Source organism: Oncorhynchus gorbuscha, linkage group LG03 (assembly GCF_021184085.1).
Source record: "Oncorhynchus gorbuscha isolate QuinsamMale2020 ecotype Even-year linkage group LG03, OgorEven_v1.0, whole genome shotgun sequence".
NCBI classification, from domain to species: domain Eukaryota; kingdom Metazoa; phylum Chordata; class Actinopteri; order Salmoniformes; family Salmonidae; genus Oncorhynchus; species Oncorhynchus gorbuscha.
The window spans coordinates 81421607-81439133 of record NC_060175.1 but is presented as its reverse complement, the minus strand read 5'-3'; the positions used below and the strand labels follow the sequence as shown (position 1 = coordinate 81439133).

Below are 17527 nucleotides of genomic sequence, written 5' to 3'. Positions count from 1 at the left end.
TCGCAATATCGAATTGCAATACATAAAAAGTTGTATCGTGATAATATTGTATCGTGAGGTCCCTGGCAATTCCCAGCCCTACCTCTTCCTGACCTAAGCAGCTGATGAGATGGGTGGTAGGTGGGTAGGCCCTAGGTACATTTTCTCTTGGACAACTCCCTTTAGAGACTTTCTCCCTTCCTTCGTCAACACCAGGGCAGTAATTGGCTGCTCCCCAGCCCAGCCAAGCCTTGCTCAGCCCAGCCCAGCCAAGCCTTGCTCAGCCCAGCTCAGCCAAGCCTTGCTCAGCCCAGCTCAGCCAAGCCTTGCTCAGCCCAGCTCAGCCAAGCCTTGCTCAGCCCAGCTCAGCGCCTTCTGATTAACAAGCTCTTGTTTCAGTGTTTGTTACACTTTAGTGTTGTACAACCAATTGTTTGTTGTTCTTTCTTCAGCCAGAAGGTAATAATAATCACACCGGCATAACATCTGACCAACATTGATCTGATTTGCAAAACAAGACCATTGTTTCTCATAATGTCATGACTGTAAGTCGCTTTGGATAAAAGCGTCTGCTAAATGGCATATATTATTATTATTTATTCTTATAATGATGCAGTTATGAAAGGTGGTGAAATCAAAAATGTTCCATATTTTTACCCAATGGGTGTCTATTGATGGCTACCCTATTTATGTAATCTTGCACACAATTAACTCAGTAGGCTTATTTGTTGGTACATGAGCATTCCTTAATCTGAGAGTATTAGCGACTAAAATCCTCAGTCATTACAGACTGGCAGGTATGTTGAAAGATAAGCGCCTTACTCATCATTTTGGCTTAGAAGGCCATCTGAGGGTCATCTTAGATCTTAGACACTTAGTTATATTTTCAGTTGTTGCTCCAACTTGTGAGTTCTGTTTGTTGTAAACTATGCATTCTGATAGATTTTACATCATAGCCTTGAAAATGTGTTGCCCATGTTGGCTATGAGGAATTTGATTAGGCCTATAGAAGTGATTAGGCCTATAGAAGTGATTAGGCCTATAGAAGTGATTAGGCCCGTAGAAGTGATTAGGCCTGTAGAAGTGATTAGGCCTATAGAAGTGATTAGGCCTATAGAAGTGATTAGGCCTAATGAAGTGATTAGGCCTATAGAAGTGATTAGGCCTATAGAAGTGATTAGGCCTAATGAAGTGATTAGGCCTATAGAAGTGATTAGGCCTATAGAAGTGATTAGGCCTATAGAAGTGATTAGGGCTATAGAAGTGATTTGGCCTATAGAAGTGATTAGGCCTATAGAAGTGATTGGGCCTATAGAAGTGATTGGGCCTATAGAAGTGATTAGGGCTATAGAAGTGATTTTGCCTATAGAAGTGATTAGGCCTATAGAAGTGATTAGGCCTATAGAAGTGATTAGGCCTATAAAAGTGATTAGGCCTATAGAAGTGATTAGGCCTAATGAGGTGATTAGGCCTATAGAAGTGATTAGGCCTATAGAAGTGATTAGGCCTATAGAAGTGATTAGGCCTATAGAAGTGATTAGGGCTATAGAAGTGATTTGGCCTATAGAAGTGATTAGGCCTATAGAAGTGATTAGGCCTATAGAAGTGATTAGGCCTATAGAAGTGATTAGGCCTATAGAAGTGATTAGGGCTATAGAAGTGATTTGGCCTATAGAAGTGATTAGGCCTATAGAAGTGATTAGGCCTATAGAAGTGATTTGGCCTATAGAAGTGATTAGGGCTATAGAAGTGATTAGGCCTATAGAAGTGATTAGGCCTATAGAAATTATTTGGCCTATAGAAGTGATTAGGCCTATAGAAGTGATTAGGCCCAATGAAGTGATTAGGCCCATGAAGTGATTAGGCCTATAGAAGTGATTAGGCCTATAGAAGTGATTAGGCCTATAGAAGTGATTAGGCCTAATGAAGTGATTAGGCCTATAGAAGTGATTAGGCCTATAGAAGTGATTAGGCCTATAGAAGTGATTAGGCCTATAGAAGTGATTAGGCCTATAGAAGTGATTAGGCCTAATGAAGTGATTAGGCCTAATGAAGTGATTAGGCCTATAGAAGTGATTAGGCCTATAGAAGTGATTAGGCCTATAGAAGTGATTAGGCCTGTAGAAGTGATTAGGCCTATAGAAGGGATTAGGCCTGTAGAAGTGATTAGGCCTATAGAAGGGATTAGGCCTATAGAAGTGATTAGGCCTGTAGAAGTGATTAGGCCTAATGAAGTGATTAGGCCTATAGAAGTGATTAGGCCTGTAGAAGTGATTAGGCCTGTAGAAGTGATGAGGCCTATAGAAGTGATTAGGCCTGTAGAAGTGATTAGGCCTATAGAAGGGATTAGGCCTATAGAAGTGATTAGGCCTGTAGAAGTGATTAGGCCCGTAGAAGTGATTAGGCCTATAGAAGTGATTAGGCCTATAGAAGTGATTAGGCCTGTAGAAGTGATTAGGCCTATAGAAGGGATTAGGCCTATAGAAGGGATTAGGCCTATAGAAGGGATTAGGCCTATAGAAGTGATTAGGCCTGTAGAAGTGATTATGCCTATAGAAGTGATTAGGCCTATAGAAGTGATTAGGCCTGTAGAAGTGATTAGGCCTATAGAAGGGATTAGGCCTATAGAAGTGATTAGGCCTATAGAAGGGATTAGGCCTATAGAAGTGATTAGGCCTATAGAAGGGATTAGGCCTATAGAAGTCATTAGGCCTATAGAAGGGATTAGGCCTATAGAAGTGATTAGGCCTATAGAAGTGATTAGGCCTATAGAAGTGATTAGGCCTGTAGAAGTGATTAGGCGCCTGTAGAAGTGATTAGGCCTATAGAAGGGATTAGGCCTATAGAAGTGATTAGGCCTATAGAAGGGATTAGGCCTGTAGAAGTGATTAGGCCTATAGAAGGGATTAGGCCTATAGAAGTGATTAGGCCTATAGAAGGGATTAGGCCTATAGAAGTGATTAGGCCTATAGAAGGGATTAGGCCTGTAGAAGTGATTAGGCCTATAGAAGGGATGCCTACCCAATGGTGCTGCATTTTTGATTTGACTTGATTTATTAGGATCCGCATTAGCTGACGCCAATGGCGACAGCAGGTCTTCCTGGGATCCGACACAAAACGAAAAATACATTACAGACTTTACAATTTACATACATTAAAGACAAATACTTTACAATTTACATACATTAACATGTAGTGTGTGTGCATCTATCAGTTACACATCATTTAACCTTTATTTAACTAAGCAAGTCATTTAAGAACAAACTCTTATTTTACAATGACAGTCTACCCCAGACAAACCCTCCCCTAACCCAGACGACGCTGGGCTAATTGTGAGCCACCCTGTGAGACTCCTGATCATGGCCGGTTGTAATACAGCCCAGGATTGAACCAGGGTCAGTAGTGACGCCTCTAGCACTGAGATATAGTGCCTTAGACCGCTGGGCCACTCGGGAGCCTACATACACACAACAAGTAGGTCACATGAGGGAGAGGCGTTGTGCCGTGAGGTGTTGCTTTATTTGTTTTTTTGAAACCAGGTTTGCTGTTCACTTACGGTATATGAGATTTACATTTACATTTACATTTAAGTCATTTAGCAGACGCTCTTATCCAGAGCGACTTACAAATTGGTGCATTCACCTTATGACATCCAGTGGAACAACCACTTTACAATAGTGCATCTAAATATTTTAAGGGGGGTGAGAAGGATTACTTTATCCTATCCTAGGTATTCCTTAAAGAGGTGGGGTTTCAAGTGTCTCCGGAAGGTGGTGATTGACTCCGCTGTCCTGGCGTCGTGAGGGAGTTTGTTCCACCATTGGGGAGCCAGAGCAGCGAACAGTTTTGACTGAGCTGAGCGGGAACTGTACTTCCTCAGTGGTAGGGAGGCGAGCAGGCCAGAGGTGGATGAACGCAGTGCCCTTATTTGGGTGTAGGGCCTGATCAGAGCCTGGAGGTACTGAGGTGCCGTTCCCCTCACAGCTCCGTAGGCAAGCACCATGGTCTTGTAGCGGATGCGAGCTTCAACTGGAAGCCAGTGGAGAGAGCGGAGGAGCGGGGTGACGTGAGAGAACTTGGGAAGGTTGAACACTAGACGGGCTGCGGCGTTCTGGATGAGTTGTAGGGGTTTAATGGCACAGGCAGGGAGCCCAGCCAACAGCGAGTTGCAGTAATCCAGACGGGAGATGACAAGTGCCTGGATTAGGACCTGCGCCGCTTCCTGTGTGAGGCAGGGTCGTACTCTGCGGATGTTGTAGAGCATGAACCTACAGGAACGGGCCACCGCCTTGATGTTAGTTGAGAACGACAGTTTGTTGTCCAGGATCACGCCAAGGTTCTTAGCGCTCTGGGAGGAGGACACAATGGAGTTGTCAACCGTGATGGCGAGATCATGGAACGGGCAGTCCTTCCCCGGGAGGAAGAGCAGCTCCGTCTTGCCGAAGTTCAGCTTGAGGTGGTGATCCGTCATCCACACTGATATGTCTGCCAGACATGCAGAGATGCGATTCGCCACCTGGTCATCAGAAGGGGGAAAGGAGAAGATTAATTGTGTGTCGTCTGCATAGCAATGATAGGAGAGACCATGTGAGGTTATGACAGAGCCAAGTGACTTGGTGTATAGCGAGAATAGGAGAGGGCCTAGAACAGAGCCCTGGGGGACACCAGTGGTGAGAGCGCGTGGTGAGGAGACAGATTCTCGCCACGCCACCTGGTAGGAGCGACCTGTCAGGTAGGACGCAATCCAAGCGTGGGCCGCGCCGGAGATACCCAACTCGGAGAGGGTGGAGAGGAGGATCTGATGGTTCACAGTATCGAAGGCAGCCGATAGGTCTAGAAGGATGAGAGCAGAGGAGAGAGAGTTAGCTTTAGCGGTGCGGAGCGCCTCCGTGATACAGAGAAGAGCAGTCTCAGTTGAATGACTAGTCTTGAAACCTGACTGATTTGGATCAAGAAGGTCATTCTGAGAGAGATAGCGGGAGAGCTGACCAAGGACGGCACGTTCAAGAGTTTTGGAGAGAAAAGAAAGAAGGGATACTGGTCTGTAGTTGTTGACATCGGAGGGATCGAGTGTAGGTTTTTTCAGAAGGGGTGCAACTCTCGCTCTCTTGAAGACGGAAGGGACGTAGCCAGCGGTCAGGTGATGGAAGGGAGTTCCATCCAATCATGGCTCAGTATAATACTGTACATTTCCTTGAATTTGTTCTGGACCAGGGGACTGTGAAAAGACCCCTGGTGGTATGTTTGGTGGGGTAAGTGTGTCAGTCTCTCCTCAACTCTCAGCCAAGAGAGACTGGCATGCATAGTATTCATATTATCCCTCTGATTACAATGAAGAGCAAAACGTACCGCTATGTTCCCGGCCAGCTGCAGATGAATTAGCTATTTCTTTGCAGATATTGACCATGTGACGGGACAATAATCCAAATACAATTAAACTAGAGCCTGTAGGACTTGCTTTGTGGAGGGGGGTGTCAAATACGTTTCTCCTCTCTTAAAGAAGTTATCAGCTAAGTCAGTGCCAGTAGGAAACGCCAGGTGCATGTTGTTTCTTTTTTAAGGGGGGGATAACACAGAAGGTTTTATTTAAGATAGTCTTTGAAAGTGATAGTTCAAACAGAGTTTTGCACACTAATAAAAGGTTTGTCAACTGTTCCGGTGAAATGAAGGGGAATCAATGTGTTGTAGATGTGATGGAGAGCCTGCTTCCACATGGGAATAGGTTGGATGCCAGACACGCAAAACAAACCTTTATACAAACCTGTTATATCTAAATGCAAAGCCTTCATTTAGCTAGTCTGATTAATTTAATTAGAAGCACAGAAATCCCAGATTTCCCAGGATGTCCCTTTTCAATGTTGAAATGGAGAGGAAGACCATGTCGATTGAGTATTTCATTATAACTGAATCTGATGAACATTTAGGCCCAGTTATCCTTTCAGTAGATGAGAAATTTAAAATGACAAGTTTTATAAAGTGGTAAGGCCTGTAAGACGTTTTCTTTTTAAACAGTCACATCGTTTCAATTATTAATTGAAAAAAGAAACAGTGTGTTTTCGTGTATCATATAGATATTACTGTTTACCCAATTAGAGCCACCCTATTTTATTCATTTTATGATTTGATTTTCCTTTCTGTATAAACATTCACAAATATAATTTGTCTCCGGTATAACCTGTGTTTCAGCTGTAGATTAATCAGTGACTTTCAGAATTTTGTCAAAGGTTTGTGTTGTGTGTCTGGCATCCAACCTATTCCCATGTGGAAGCAGGCTGAGGCTCTCTACCACATCTACATTATGTTGATTCCCTTCGTCCCACTGGCACAGTTGACAAACCTTTTATTAGTGTGCAAAACTCTGAACTATCACTTCCAAAGGAGCCCCTTCTCCTCCACTATGGCCATAGAAAAGCCTGCTGGAGAACATCTGAGGATCGCTGGAATAACGTGAACAAATTGACGATGTGGGCCTAATAAATGGGAGAAAAGATGCTTCAGTTTAGCATTTGAAACAAGTTCTGTGGTTCGTTGTCTGTTCTCCAAAGAGAGATACAGCCTATAGCCTCATAACAGGAGGTGAACGTTAGGTGGAGAACACCCTCCTAAGGTGCTTAAGTTAAGAGGTAGTTAAATGAACTCTGACTGAACATATCTGGTATACAGGGCTTAGACAGACAACCATTTAAAATCTGAAACATAGATCCAATGTCTTAAACATTTTGGTCTTGAACTATAAGACCACTTGTAATTGGGAAATTTAAGGTGAATAAAGTTCCTGTTCAGTTTAGAGCTGGGATTCTCAAACATTTTTGGCCCACGACCCCATTTTGATATCTGAAACATCTCGCGACTTCAACCATGTGAAAAAAAAATGATGTAATTAACATCCAATGTTGACTTTTTTACTTGAGGCTCTGGCAGTCAATTGAAAAACATTCTAACACTATTTCTGATTGTCTTCTCAACTCACCATCACATACTTTTAATGTGGGGCTAATGACAGTCAATTGGAAATTAGTCTAACATAATGTATCTTATCTCATCACCACTAATGAGATGGATGTGTGATGCATGTCGAGTCGGAGCTTCTCAAAGTCAGGGGACGTGGTCAACAGCGCACACCTCATCTCTGCTGTCACATCCAACCTGGATCAATATTTGGTTTTAATGCAGACGAGAGCACTGAATCCAGCTTCAAACAGATATGAGCTGGTGAAGGTTACCAGGAAACTGAAAAATACGAGGTCAAATCATGACATCAGTGACCTTCAGGTCGGATGACCCTTTCAAAGCGATTTTTCCCAGTCGGAGCGCGTTTTTTTCTCCCAAGCGTCGGAGGTGAACAGTCATCACTCATTTGTGATACTTACTGATGCTGTTTTCTGTTAGAAACATGCACAGCCTAGTGAAGGGGGCATGATTCGCTTTTGAAAGAATCTCCAATAAGAATTGTTTCCACTTGATCCACTGATTTGGTCACACATCTGTAGAATGTGTTTGTATTTCCCCTGCATGCTTGTGTTCAGTTCATTCAGTTTCCCAAATATGTCTGTTACATAGGCAAGGAGACACATTTTATTTTCATTACACAGAAAGTCAACAAAGTCTGTTTTTTAAACATCCATTTTGAATGACAACAGTGTGTCATTGTGAAGAATCTGAAAAATCTTTCCAGCATTCCCCCCCGATAACCACCGAGCCTCGGTGTGAAATATAACATTGTCATGCTCTGATATCATATCTCCATGTAGTTTTGCAAACAGGTGGCAAGTTTACAGTTTAAGTTACCTCCTGCAGTATATCACCGAGTTTTGTGCATAAAATAATAAACCGGGGTAGATTTTTTATTGATGTTGTCAACGGCTACTTTCCTTTTTGTTCACCTGGAAATTCCCATTACACCACTCAGAGAGCTTTTTGAGACATTATCCAAAACATTATATGACCAGGTTTTAAGGAAGTTTTATCAATGGCTTGATGTTGAATTCAGTAGTGCAGTACATATTCTTGATTTCTAAAATGAAATTGTAGTGACGTTGAATACAATAATTATTGAGTCTCTCTGACGGAGTCTCTCCCCTCGATGATGTCATCTGAGGGTATGTCATAGGTTAGCATTGATCATTGGCAGAGCTCCATGGTGGGATAGGCTGGCTGGCGAGTGGGCCTGCTGCTGCTCTGTTGAGGATTGATTTCAAGAGCAGGCAGTCGGAGAACTCTGCTCTGTTTGTACTATAGAGAGGGAGGTGAGAGTTGGCTTCCCCTGGACACAACTAGTTCAATCTGAGTGGTCTGGTCTGCCTTTAAGCATCACCTTTAATGTTTGAGCCAGGACTCAGTGGACTGTGGACTCATGGCTTCTCATTAGAAAACAAACAACAGATAAACATTCCGCAGGCAGAGTGTGTGACACATGCTGAAAGCCAATCCACAGTTAGAAAAAATGTAGAAAATGCAATTAGTCCAACAACAGCTAATTGGTCTAGTCTTAAAAAGGAAAGAGAAAACATTTCATTATAAGGTGATAGTTGTTTGTTTTTCTCCCTTTTCATTATGTGTTTCTCTTTTTGTTTTGTGTGATTCTTTCCCTTATTACCTATTTAGTTGTTTCCCTAATTTGCCCATGTCCCGTTTCCCCTCTCATTTCCCTGCCTGATACATCTCTGATCATTCAGCTCCATCCTGTTTACCTCTGATGACAACAATAACACCACTTTGGTGGAACCTACAAGCAGATGCTGTACGGGTTTGGTAATTGGGCGAAACGAATGATTACAGATACCTGTTCATCTCATATAAAAAGAGTTTACACACGCAGAATTTCCAGGTACAGTTGGATGCAGCAAACGGCTACAGTTCTACAAATCCATCTCTACTACCGGCTCCCAGTGGGAGCAACACTAAACACGGCTCTGATGTTTCTCTTCCTCCCTGATCAGGTGGCTGGAACAGCAGTTTGTTTGTACCATCTGAATGAATAATGGGATTGTACAAGCTCGGGCCTACTCGGCCTAGGCTATAAATTCTGTTCCTTTCAATAGGTCTCTTGACATAGGCCTAGTACACGACTGGAATGGAGGTTCTGTACTTAAAATCAAAGTATTTGCCATGGGCTCTCTGTGCATGGCCTCACCAGAATTGCTGGAAACTATGGAATTTTTTCAGCAGATGTGCCTTGATGTGTCACCAGTGACTTTAGTAGGAGGATGACAATCTGAGAAAGATGGTATTCCCCTGGTACTAAAGATGATGTATACCTCACAATGATATCCACCCCAACTCTAAAGCAAGTGTAGTTGCTTAAATTGTAATACCAAATCAGAAAGGTTCTATTATAAGGATATATTATGCAGTTCTATTATACAGTTCTATTATAATGTTCTATTATAAGGTTATATTATTCAGTTCTATTATAAGGTTCTATTATGAGGTTATATTATACAGTTCTATTATACTGTTCTATTATAAGGTTCTATTATACAGTTCTATTATAAGGTTCTATTTTACTGATATCCATCCCAACTCTAAAGCAAGTGTGGTTGCTTAAATTGTAATGCCAAATCAGAAAGGTTCTATTTTTAGGATATATTATGCAGTTCTATTATAATGTTCTATTATACAGTTCTATTATACAGTTCTATTATAAGGTTCTATTATACAGTTCTATTATAAGGTTCTATTATAAGGTTCTATTATACAGTTCTATTATACTGTTCTATTATAAGGTTCTATTATACAGGTTTATTATAAGGTTCTATTATACAGTTCTATTATACTGTTCTATTATAAGGTTCTATTATACAGTTCTATTATAAGGTTCTATTATACAGTTCTATTATAATGTTCTATTATACAGTTCTATTATAAGGTTCTATTATAAGATTCTATTATACAGTTCTATTATAAGGTTCTATTATAAGGTTATATTATACAGTTATATTATAAGGTTCTATTATACAGTTCTATTATAAGGTTCTATTATAAGGTTCTATTATACAGTTCTATTATACTGTTCTATTATAAGGTTCTATTATACAGTTCTATTATAAGGTTCTATTATACAGTTCTATTATAATGTTCTATTATACAGTTCTATTATAAGGTTCTATTATACAGTTCTATTATAAGGTTCTATTATGCAGTTCTATTATAAGGTTCTATTATACGGTTCTATTATAAGGTTCTATTATAAGGTGCTATTATAGAGTTCTATTATAAGGTTCTATTATACAGTTATATTATAAGGTTCTATTATGCAGTTATATTCTAAGGTTCTATTATACAATTATATTATAAGGTTATATTATAAGGTTCTATTAAAGCGTTCTATTATAAGGTTATATTATAAGGTTCTATTATACAGTTATATTATAAGGTTATATTATACAGTTCTATTATAAGGTTCTATTATACAGTTCTATTATAAGGTTCTATTATACAGTTCTATTATACGGTTATATTATAAGGTTCTATTATAGACTTCTATTATAAGGTTCTATTATGAAGTTCTATTATAAGGTTCTATTATACAGTTCTATTATAAGGTTCTATTATGAAGTTCTATTATAAGGTAGTATTATAAGGTTCTATTATACAGTTCTATTATAAGGTTCTATTATGAAGTTCTATTATACGGTTTTATTATAAGGTTCCATTATGAAGTTCTATTATAAGGTTCTATTATAAGGTTCTATTATAAGGTTTTATTATAAGGTTCTATTATTATCATTCTACTAAAAAAACCTTACAACTGGATAAGAAGATCAACATTTCTTTCACATATCAACAAATGTAATGGTAATTGGAAATAGTATTATTCAGTCTGAATCTTCACAACAAATGTATCAGGAAACAGTACAATTTGTTCAGCAGATGTGCCTTGATTGGTGACTTTAGTCGGAAGAGGTAAAGCTGAGCAGGAATATTATTGTTTAGGCCCATAGCCATAATGTAGGCCTACAAAACATAACACTGTCTATAATTGATCATTTTTGTTTTGTTATGTAAACACATTATTATTCAGTGTGAACTTCTCTCCTAACAAATAATTATCCAGAAAACTTGATTTACATAGTAGCCAAGGTTAGTGGGTTGTTTTCTTCGTACAGTAGCATTGCTTCCATTCTTTGAAAGGCCACCTGCTACTATGATGTCATGTCATTATGATTGGCAGCCAGTAGCTTCTCTCTGTCTTTAAACCCACCCTTAATGATAAGCTGTTGGCTGGGAATGAGATATGCTCATTTGGTATGTAAATTGCAAAAGCTATGGATGCATAGGCTTTCTAAAAGCTGTGTGTTTATGCTTACAAAAAATATTATTTTAATTTCCTTGTAATATTCATCCCAAAGACTATATTAGTTTTGTTCATAATTATAAATTCACAGTAAATTTGGTCTCCAGACAAATAGAATTTGCACCCACTTAAGTCTTGGATGAAATGCCATCTGCATATTTGAATAGCAGGAATGAGGAGGCAGTGCAACTTGAATGAGCAATAGGACCTTAAACAGCATGGGCCTAATGCATGATTGTATCTAAGCATGTCTCCTCTGCACTGAATTTGCTACATAATCTTTATGAAATGATTGTGAAATGTAACATGACGTGTAACCATGTAAAGCAATGGGCTTTCTATTGACTAGGTTAGGCCTACTCTTTCAATAATTCACTGAATTATGGTATTATGATTGGGCTTTTACATTTTCTGCATTAGGCCCCATGGTTCTCTTTGTGAATATGGAAACATTTATGTAAAAATAAAGTTAGTGGACAACTTTAGGAGATGGATATAATCGACAGATAATAACAAGTGTGTAATTAAAGCTGATTCACAGATAAGGCTACAGACAGTATCACTGCTTCAGAACGACATTGATTTGACTGGGCTGCCAGGCCCTTTGAAACTGGGAGAAGAGGGGAAGATACAACACAGCTTTAATTTCCCTACTCAACAACTTGTTGGCCTATTTCCTTTTTGTATCATCCACTGGCATTTGAGCTTGTGTGAGAGGATGTGGTCCCACTTCAGCTTGCAGTTTGAATCACTGAAACAGTGGAGAGTGCTCACATGAAAAATACTACAGTTTACTATAGAATAATACAGTACTTACTATAGAATTCTATAGTAAACTTTAGCATAAGCTACTGTAGAATACTACACTACACACTGTAGTATCCCTCTATCACGTGTAGTACTTAGTATAGAATGTTGTATTATACTGTAGAAAATTGTAGTAAATACTACAGTAATGTCTGCAAAAACACTACAGTCCCCAAAAACACAACACTTTTTTTTTAGCTATAGTAAATACTACAGTATTTCATTTGCACATACCCTGCCCATGCCCCTCCCCCATAACTGAGAAACTTACATGCCAAGTAGAGACTATATATTGTGTTCCCTACAGGTTATCAAAAAGAGCAGAAGCTGGCCGTTCAGAACCCAGTCCTACCTACGTAAAGGTTATGGAAAATCAGCTCTTTTAGTATTTCTCCATTTGGTTTTCTGAAGGAGAAAGCCTCCACTTCTATGTCAAAGATAATAAAACAAAAACACTATAGTAAATACTACAGTAATGTCTGCAAAAACACTACAGTACGTACTACTGTATAGTGCAATTTCCAAAAACACTACTGTAAATAATACAGTATACTACAGTCCTCAAAGAACTACAGTAAATACTACAGTATAGTACAGTCCGCAAAACACAAAAGTAAATACTACAGTATACTACAGTCCACAAAAACACTACAGTAAATACTACAGTATACTTCCATCCGCAAAAACAACACATGAATTACTATAGTATATTCTACAGTTTTTTTCCACTACATTATTTATACTAAAAGCTGCCCCATCTATGACACAGTTCTGATTCCTCAGGTCTAACAAAAAAATCAAAAAACCCAAAAGGAGAAAGGAGCAAGCATGCACTGTAATGTGACTTATCTCTTTCTCTCTTTGCAGATGAACATGGACATTTGAAAATATACCTGCCCAAAAAGCTGCTTGAATGTCTACCAAAATGCTCGTCGCTGCCAAAGGAGAGACACAGATGGAACACCAATGAGGTATGGCCCCTTCTTCTCCTCGCCACTCTGTGGCTATCATTGCAAATGTTTCTGATGTCCTCCGTGACAATGTAAAACCACTTCAGACACAAAATCAGCCATATTCTTCAGGGATATAGGTATGAGCATTTGATTATTTTACTTGATTATTTTACTTTATTATTTTTCTAATCTAATTTATAGATATTTTATTCATACTGGCAAAGTACATATTATCTAAAAGTATCTTGATTGTCTTCTGTGTAGAATCACATGATTCCATTTATTTAGGTTCCAACATCAACACATGTTTTTGCAGCTGACAGAATGAGTTTTTAATGTCATTTGTTCCTGTCACCTAGTTTCCCCTTTCCTGTTTTTATTTGGGACTGTTGTCTATCTGCCAACAGTAAGACAAGGAGGAAGAATGTATGATACAGAATTGAGCATGTACACCATCTATTGAACAGTTAAGATGGTGATTTTCATCATGTGCATGCCCACTGTACATTATGAAAACCACTGTAAAATAGGAATAGGCTCATTTTGTGTTTAGCTGCTGTATAAAGGACATTGGAGAGCATGATGTTCTCGGCCGATCTTAATTGGAGGTTTCATCTGTATTGTGAGAACAGTGTCATTGAGCTCCTTAAAGGGATACTCTGGGATTTTGGCAGTGAAGAGCTTTACTGTCGACTTCCCCAGAGTCAGATGAACTCGTGGATACCATTTTTAGTTCTCTGCTTGCAGTTTGAAGGAAGTTGCTAACTAGCGCTAGCATAATTGCTAACTACTGTTAGCACAATGACTGGAAGTTTATGGTAACTGCTAGCATGCTAATAGATACCATAGACTTCCAGTCATTGCACTAACGCTAGTTAGCATTGGCTCCCAAAATACCTCCAACTTCCTTCATACTGGATGCAGAGACATAAAAATGGTATCCACGAGTTCATCTGACTCTGGGGAAGAAGATAAAGGGCCTCGTTGCCCTTCAATCCCAAAGTATCCCTTTAAGTATAGTGCGACCTTGATGATGCTTACTGGCTGAATAAAGCACTAAGCCTACACACATAAGAACTTGCAACAGTCTATTTTCACCTATGTATCTGTGGAATAAGAGCTAGATCATTGATGTGTCTTATCGCTTAGCTTATGTTTATTTTTACGTTACCCATTCTTAAAGGAATTCCTGTTTGGCCTCAACCATAAATGTAACTGTCAATCACACCTGGGTTCTTATTCAGTGAGGTTGTATTCATCCAGCATTATGTAGAACTCATAATGTTAACATAAACAAGTATTTAGCATAGGTTGCATAAGCCTAGAGGTGTTTCACATTTCATATACTGTATCACACCAATAAGAAAAGATAACACAACTTGTTTAGCTTTCTGTCACAGAAAATGAAAGTGCAAAATGTTTTTATTTGTATGCCGTTGTGAAAAGAAATCACAGAAGCCATTTGCTCCGGCTGTCCTTGACCTATAGGCCAGCCATTTAAATTAGTTATTTTCTTTTCAGTACAGCTACTTTATCATTTAATGGAAGTGAGACAGTGTCTTGCTTGATGTTCACATTTTATTTGTCGTTCATGTTCAATCTCTTTTTGGGGTATGGGTTCTCTCTCTAGTCTACGTACGTGGAGACTGTCAGGGAGATTGGAACTAAACATTATTTAGCTTGCTGCCTAATGCTGGATGGATTTTGAATGATTGCAATTACAAAAGTTTCTCTAAGGAAATTCATAAGCTGCTGCCAGTGAAGGCATTGCTGCATTTATAATACAATTGATCCCAATGAAGCAAACGTGGTGGTTTCAGCACATTAACCGACAGGCAATGGAATCATCAGAGGAGCCCAGGCAAAGAAAAGCAGCACTGTTTTAATTGTATAATGGAGCACAGTGATTGGTCTCAGCCCTCCTTTCATAACTTACCTGTCACTCTCACATCAACTCAGGCCCTGCCAAACCTCTGGAGTTACAAATCAGAATCCATCCTCTCTTAAAGGTGTTTTTATGAAATACTAAGGCATTTTGATCCTTCAACAGTGAAGTGTTTTTTTTTCATGTAGTGACAAGTATTTGTGCTTGAATATGCTGTATAAGGAATTCATGACAGTACCAAGATAGAGACAGAGAGAGAAGGAAGCAGTTTTTGGTATGACATTCAAGCGTCAAGTTTTGTCTGAATTCTGTCACCACTTTTCCTCTGGGTGCAGGTCAATTTAGTTCAATGATCCCATGGCTTTAATTTCAAATATTGATCTCGATTTTGATATAATTAGTTGTTAATGAGTGAATCAATCTAATTAGATGCATGAAGATTTGATCAAAGTCACTGCCACTACTAATGAGAGGAAATGAAAGCGATGTGCAAAACCCAGCCACCCGTACTTTTGATTACAAATTTGGGCCAGAAATACTGTCATCATTGGTTTTCTAATTAATTGAGTGAAAAACAAGTGTAAGCGTCAGCACAAACATGACGGGAGATTATTCATGTTATCTGTACCACAAGACAAAAGTCCTTACTTCTATTGTGTTTGTTGTTTAGATGATTTGCACAGCAATCTATCTGATGTGTTTTAACCCATCAGCCTTTTGGAGTAGCCTAATTCTTACAGTGCTGCAAAGTCCTACACATAAACACACACTTTTACATCGCTGCATTAGACATCTCAGTCTATCTTTCTCTCAGTCTGCCTCTCTTTTCCATACGAAATGTCAAATAATCCACCTTCACGTTTTCTACCTGTAGTGTTCTGCTAGCAGTTTAAATTCATTCATGTATTTTGAAATTGATTTCATAAATGTAAGCACTTGTTGTTGGCTACAGCTGTTGTCATGTCATTTATTACTAACAACACAAACAACAGACATGTTATTAAAAGGCAGACCAAGTTATGTCACTGGTATTATTTATTTGAAATGTTTTTACATATATTGGCATGTGGGTTTAGGATTAACGTCATAGGTAAGGTACCTCCTGTCAAGATTTTCCAATAGCACAACCAAAAAGCATCAATCCTAATTATGTTGCACGATGTGCGTTAGTGCTGCGGAGCAATACTTTCCAGGGTTGAGGATAGAGAAGGAGACCGAGGTAACCTTCCCTAAAATCAAGGGCGTTTCCCTTTCATGAGCACCATGCGAAGTGAACCAGGGTCTCTCTCTCTTTGCTGTGGCTCGTTGGTGGCAGACAGACAGACAGACAGACAGACAGACAGACAGACAGACAGACAGACAGACAGACAGACAGACAGACAGACAGACAGACAGACAGACAGACAGACAGACAGACAGACAGACAGACAGACAGACAGACAGACAGACAGACAGACAGACAGACAGACAGACAGACAGACAGACAGACAGACAGACAGGCAGGCAGGCAGGCAGGCAGGCAGGCAGGCAGGCAGGCAGGCAGGCAGGCACGCGGACGGGCGGGCGGGCAGGCAGGCAGGCAGGGGATTACAGAGTCTCTTGTCGGCAGCGATTGTGTGACTCTTAGCGAAAGTGACACCTCATCAATTCTCTGCATATTCCTGGCGCTGGTTCAGCATGCCTAATGCCACCTTGTTGTTTTTCTCCCCCTCTGATTAAACTCTCAACATTTTGGGGGTATAGAGAGTGCATTTGATGACCACTTTAGCTTGAATGCACGATTCAATACAACTGCTCTCAAACTAAATGCTTTCCTAAAACCTAAAATGATCATAAAGTGTGTAGCTATTGTCATACTGCCCACGGAAGGGCAATTCACTTCTCTTTGAATACAAAAGTATCTGGTTAGATAGCACCTCAAGAAAATATGCCTTTCTCACCTTTCTGTATTGTGTAAAGGCCACATCCCTTATAGGGTCTACAGGTTGGAAAGGTCTTGGTTTCTCCCTTGTTGCTGAATAAGTGTTAGTCATCCCTCCATAGGTGGAACAGATTCGCTCCTCCTGCCCCAAATGTGTATCGGAATGGAGGAACGAGGGTGTGAAGAGTGCTAATGCCGAGCTATTAATTTCTATCTCATTCTCCCTATTCCCCTGTGTACGTTTATGGGGAGAAGGTGTGCATGAATACATTTCAAGCATTTACTGGAAAATTAGATAAACCAATCTGATCAAAATGCAAGGGAAGGAAGCGGGCGGAGGAAGGGAAGGGGGCTGGCGGAGGAAGGGAAGGGGGCTGGCCTCAGTAACTCTGAAGCAGCCTCAGCCTCTCTCAGAGCTGCTGATAGGCAGGCATGCTGCTCTCAGCTTCTAAATTGTCAAAGTGAGATTAAGAGGAAATATGGGGCGAGCTTGACAATTTAGTTGACACAACCATAGCAGAAAGAAAGGGAGGGATGTTTTTAAAGAAATTACAAGGAGTGCATGCCAGAAATCTGTGTTTTCTCATGGAGGGAAGTATTAGATTTGTACAATTTGTGAACCGTTGAATGTGTTTATTGTTTGTCTATCTTTTTATGTATTTGTCTACACATTTAATATGTTTACA

General features: G+C 39.8%; 1 protein-coding gene and 1 non-coding gene across 3 annotated transcripts in view; both read left to right on the top strand.

Moving 5' to 3' along the window:
• The window catches only part of LOC124022249 (calmodulin-binding transcription activator 1), a 101624-nt gene that overhangs the window by 10683 nt on the left and 73414 nt on the right, over positions 1–17527 (top strand). For both annotated transcript variants that reach the window (XM_046337196.1, XM_046337193.1), the window contains exon 3: positions 12950–13053. In XM_046337196.1, coding sequence (XP_046193152.1) covers positions 12950–13053 — 104 coding nt within the window. The remainder of the gene's footprint in view (positions 1–12949; positions 13054–17527) is intronic.
• LOC124032469 lies at positions 12451–12505 on the top strand. The gene has a single exon (XR_006838285.1). It is a non-coding gene; the product is annotated as a U7 small nuclear RNA (small nuclear RNA).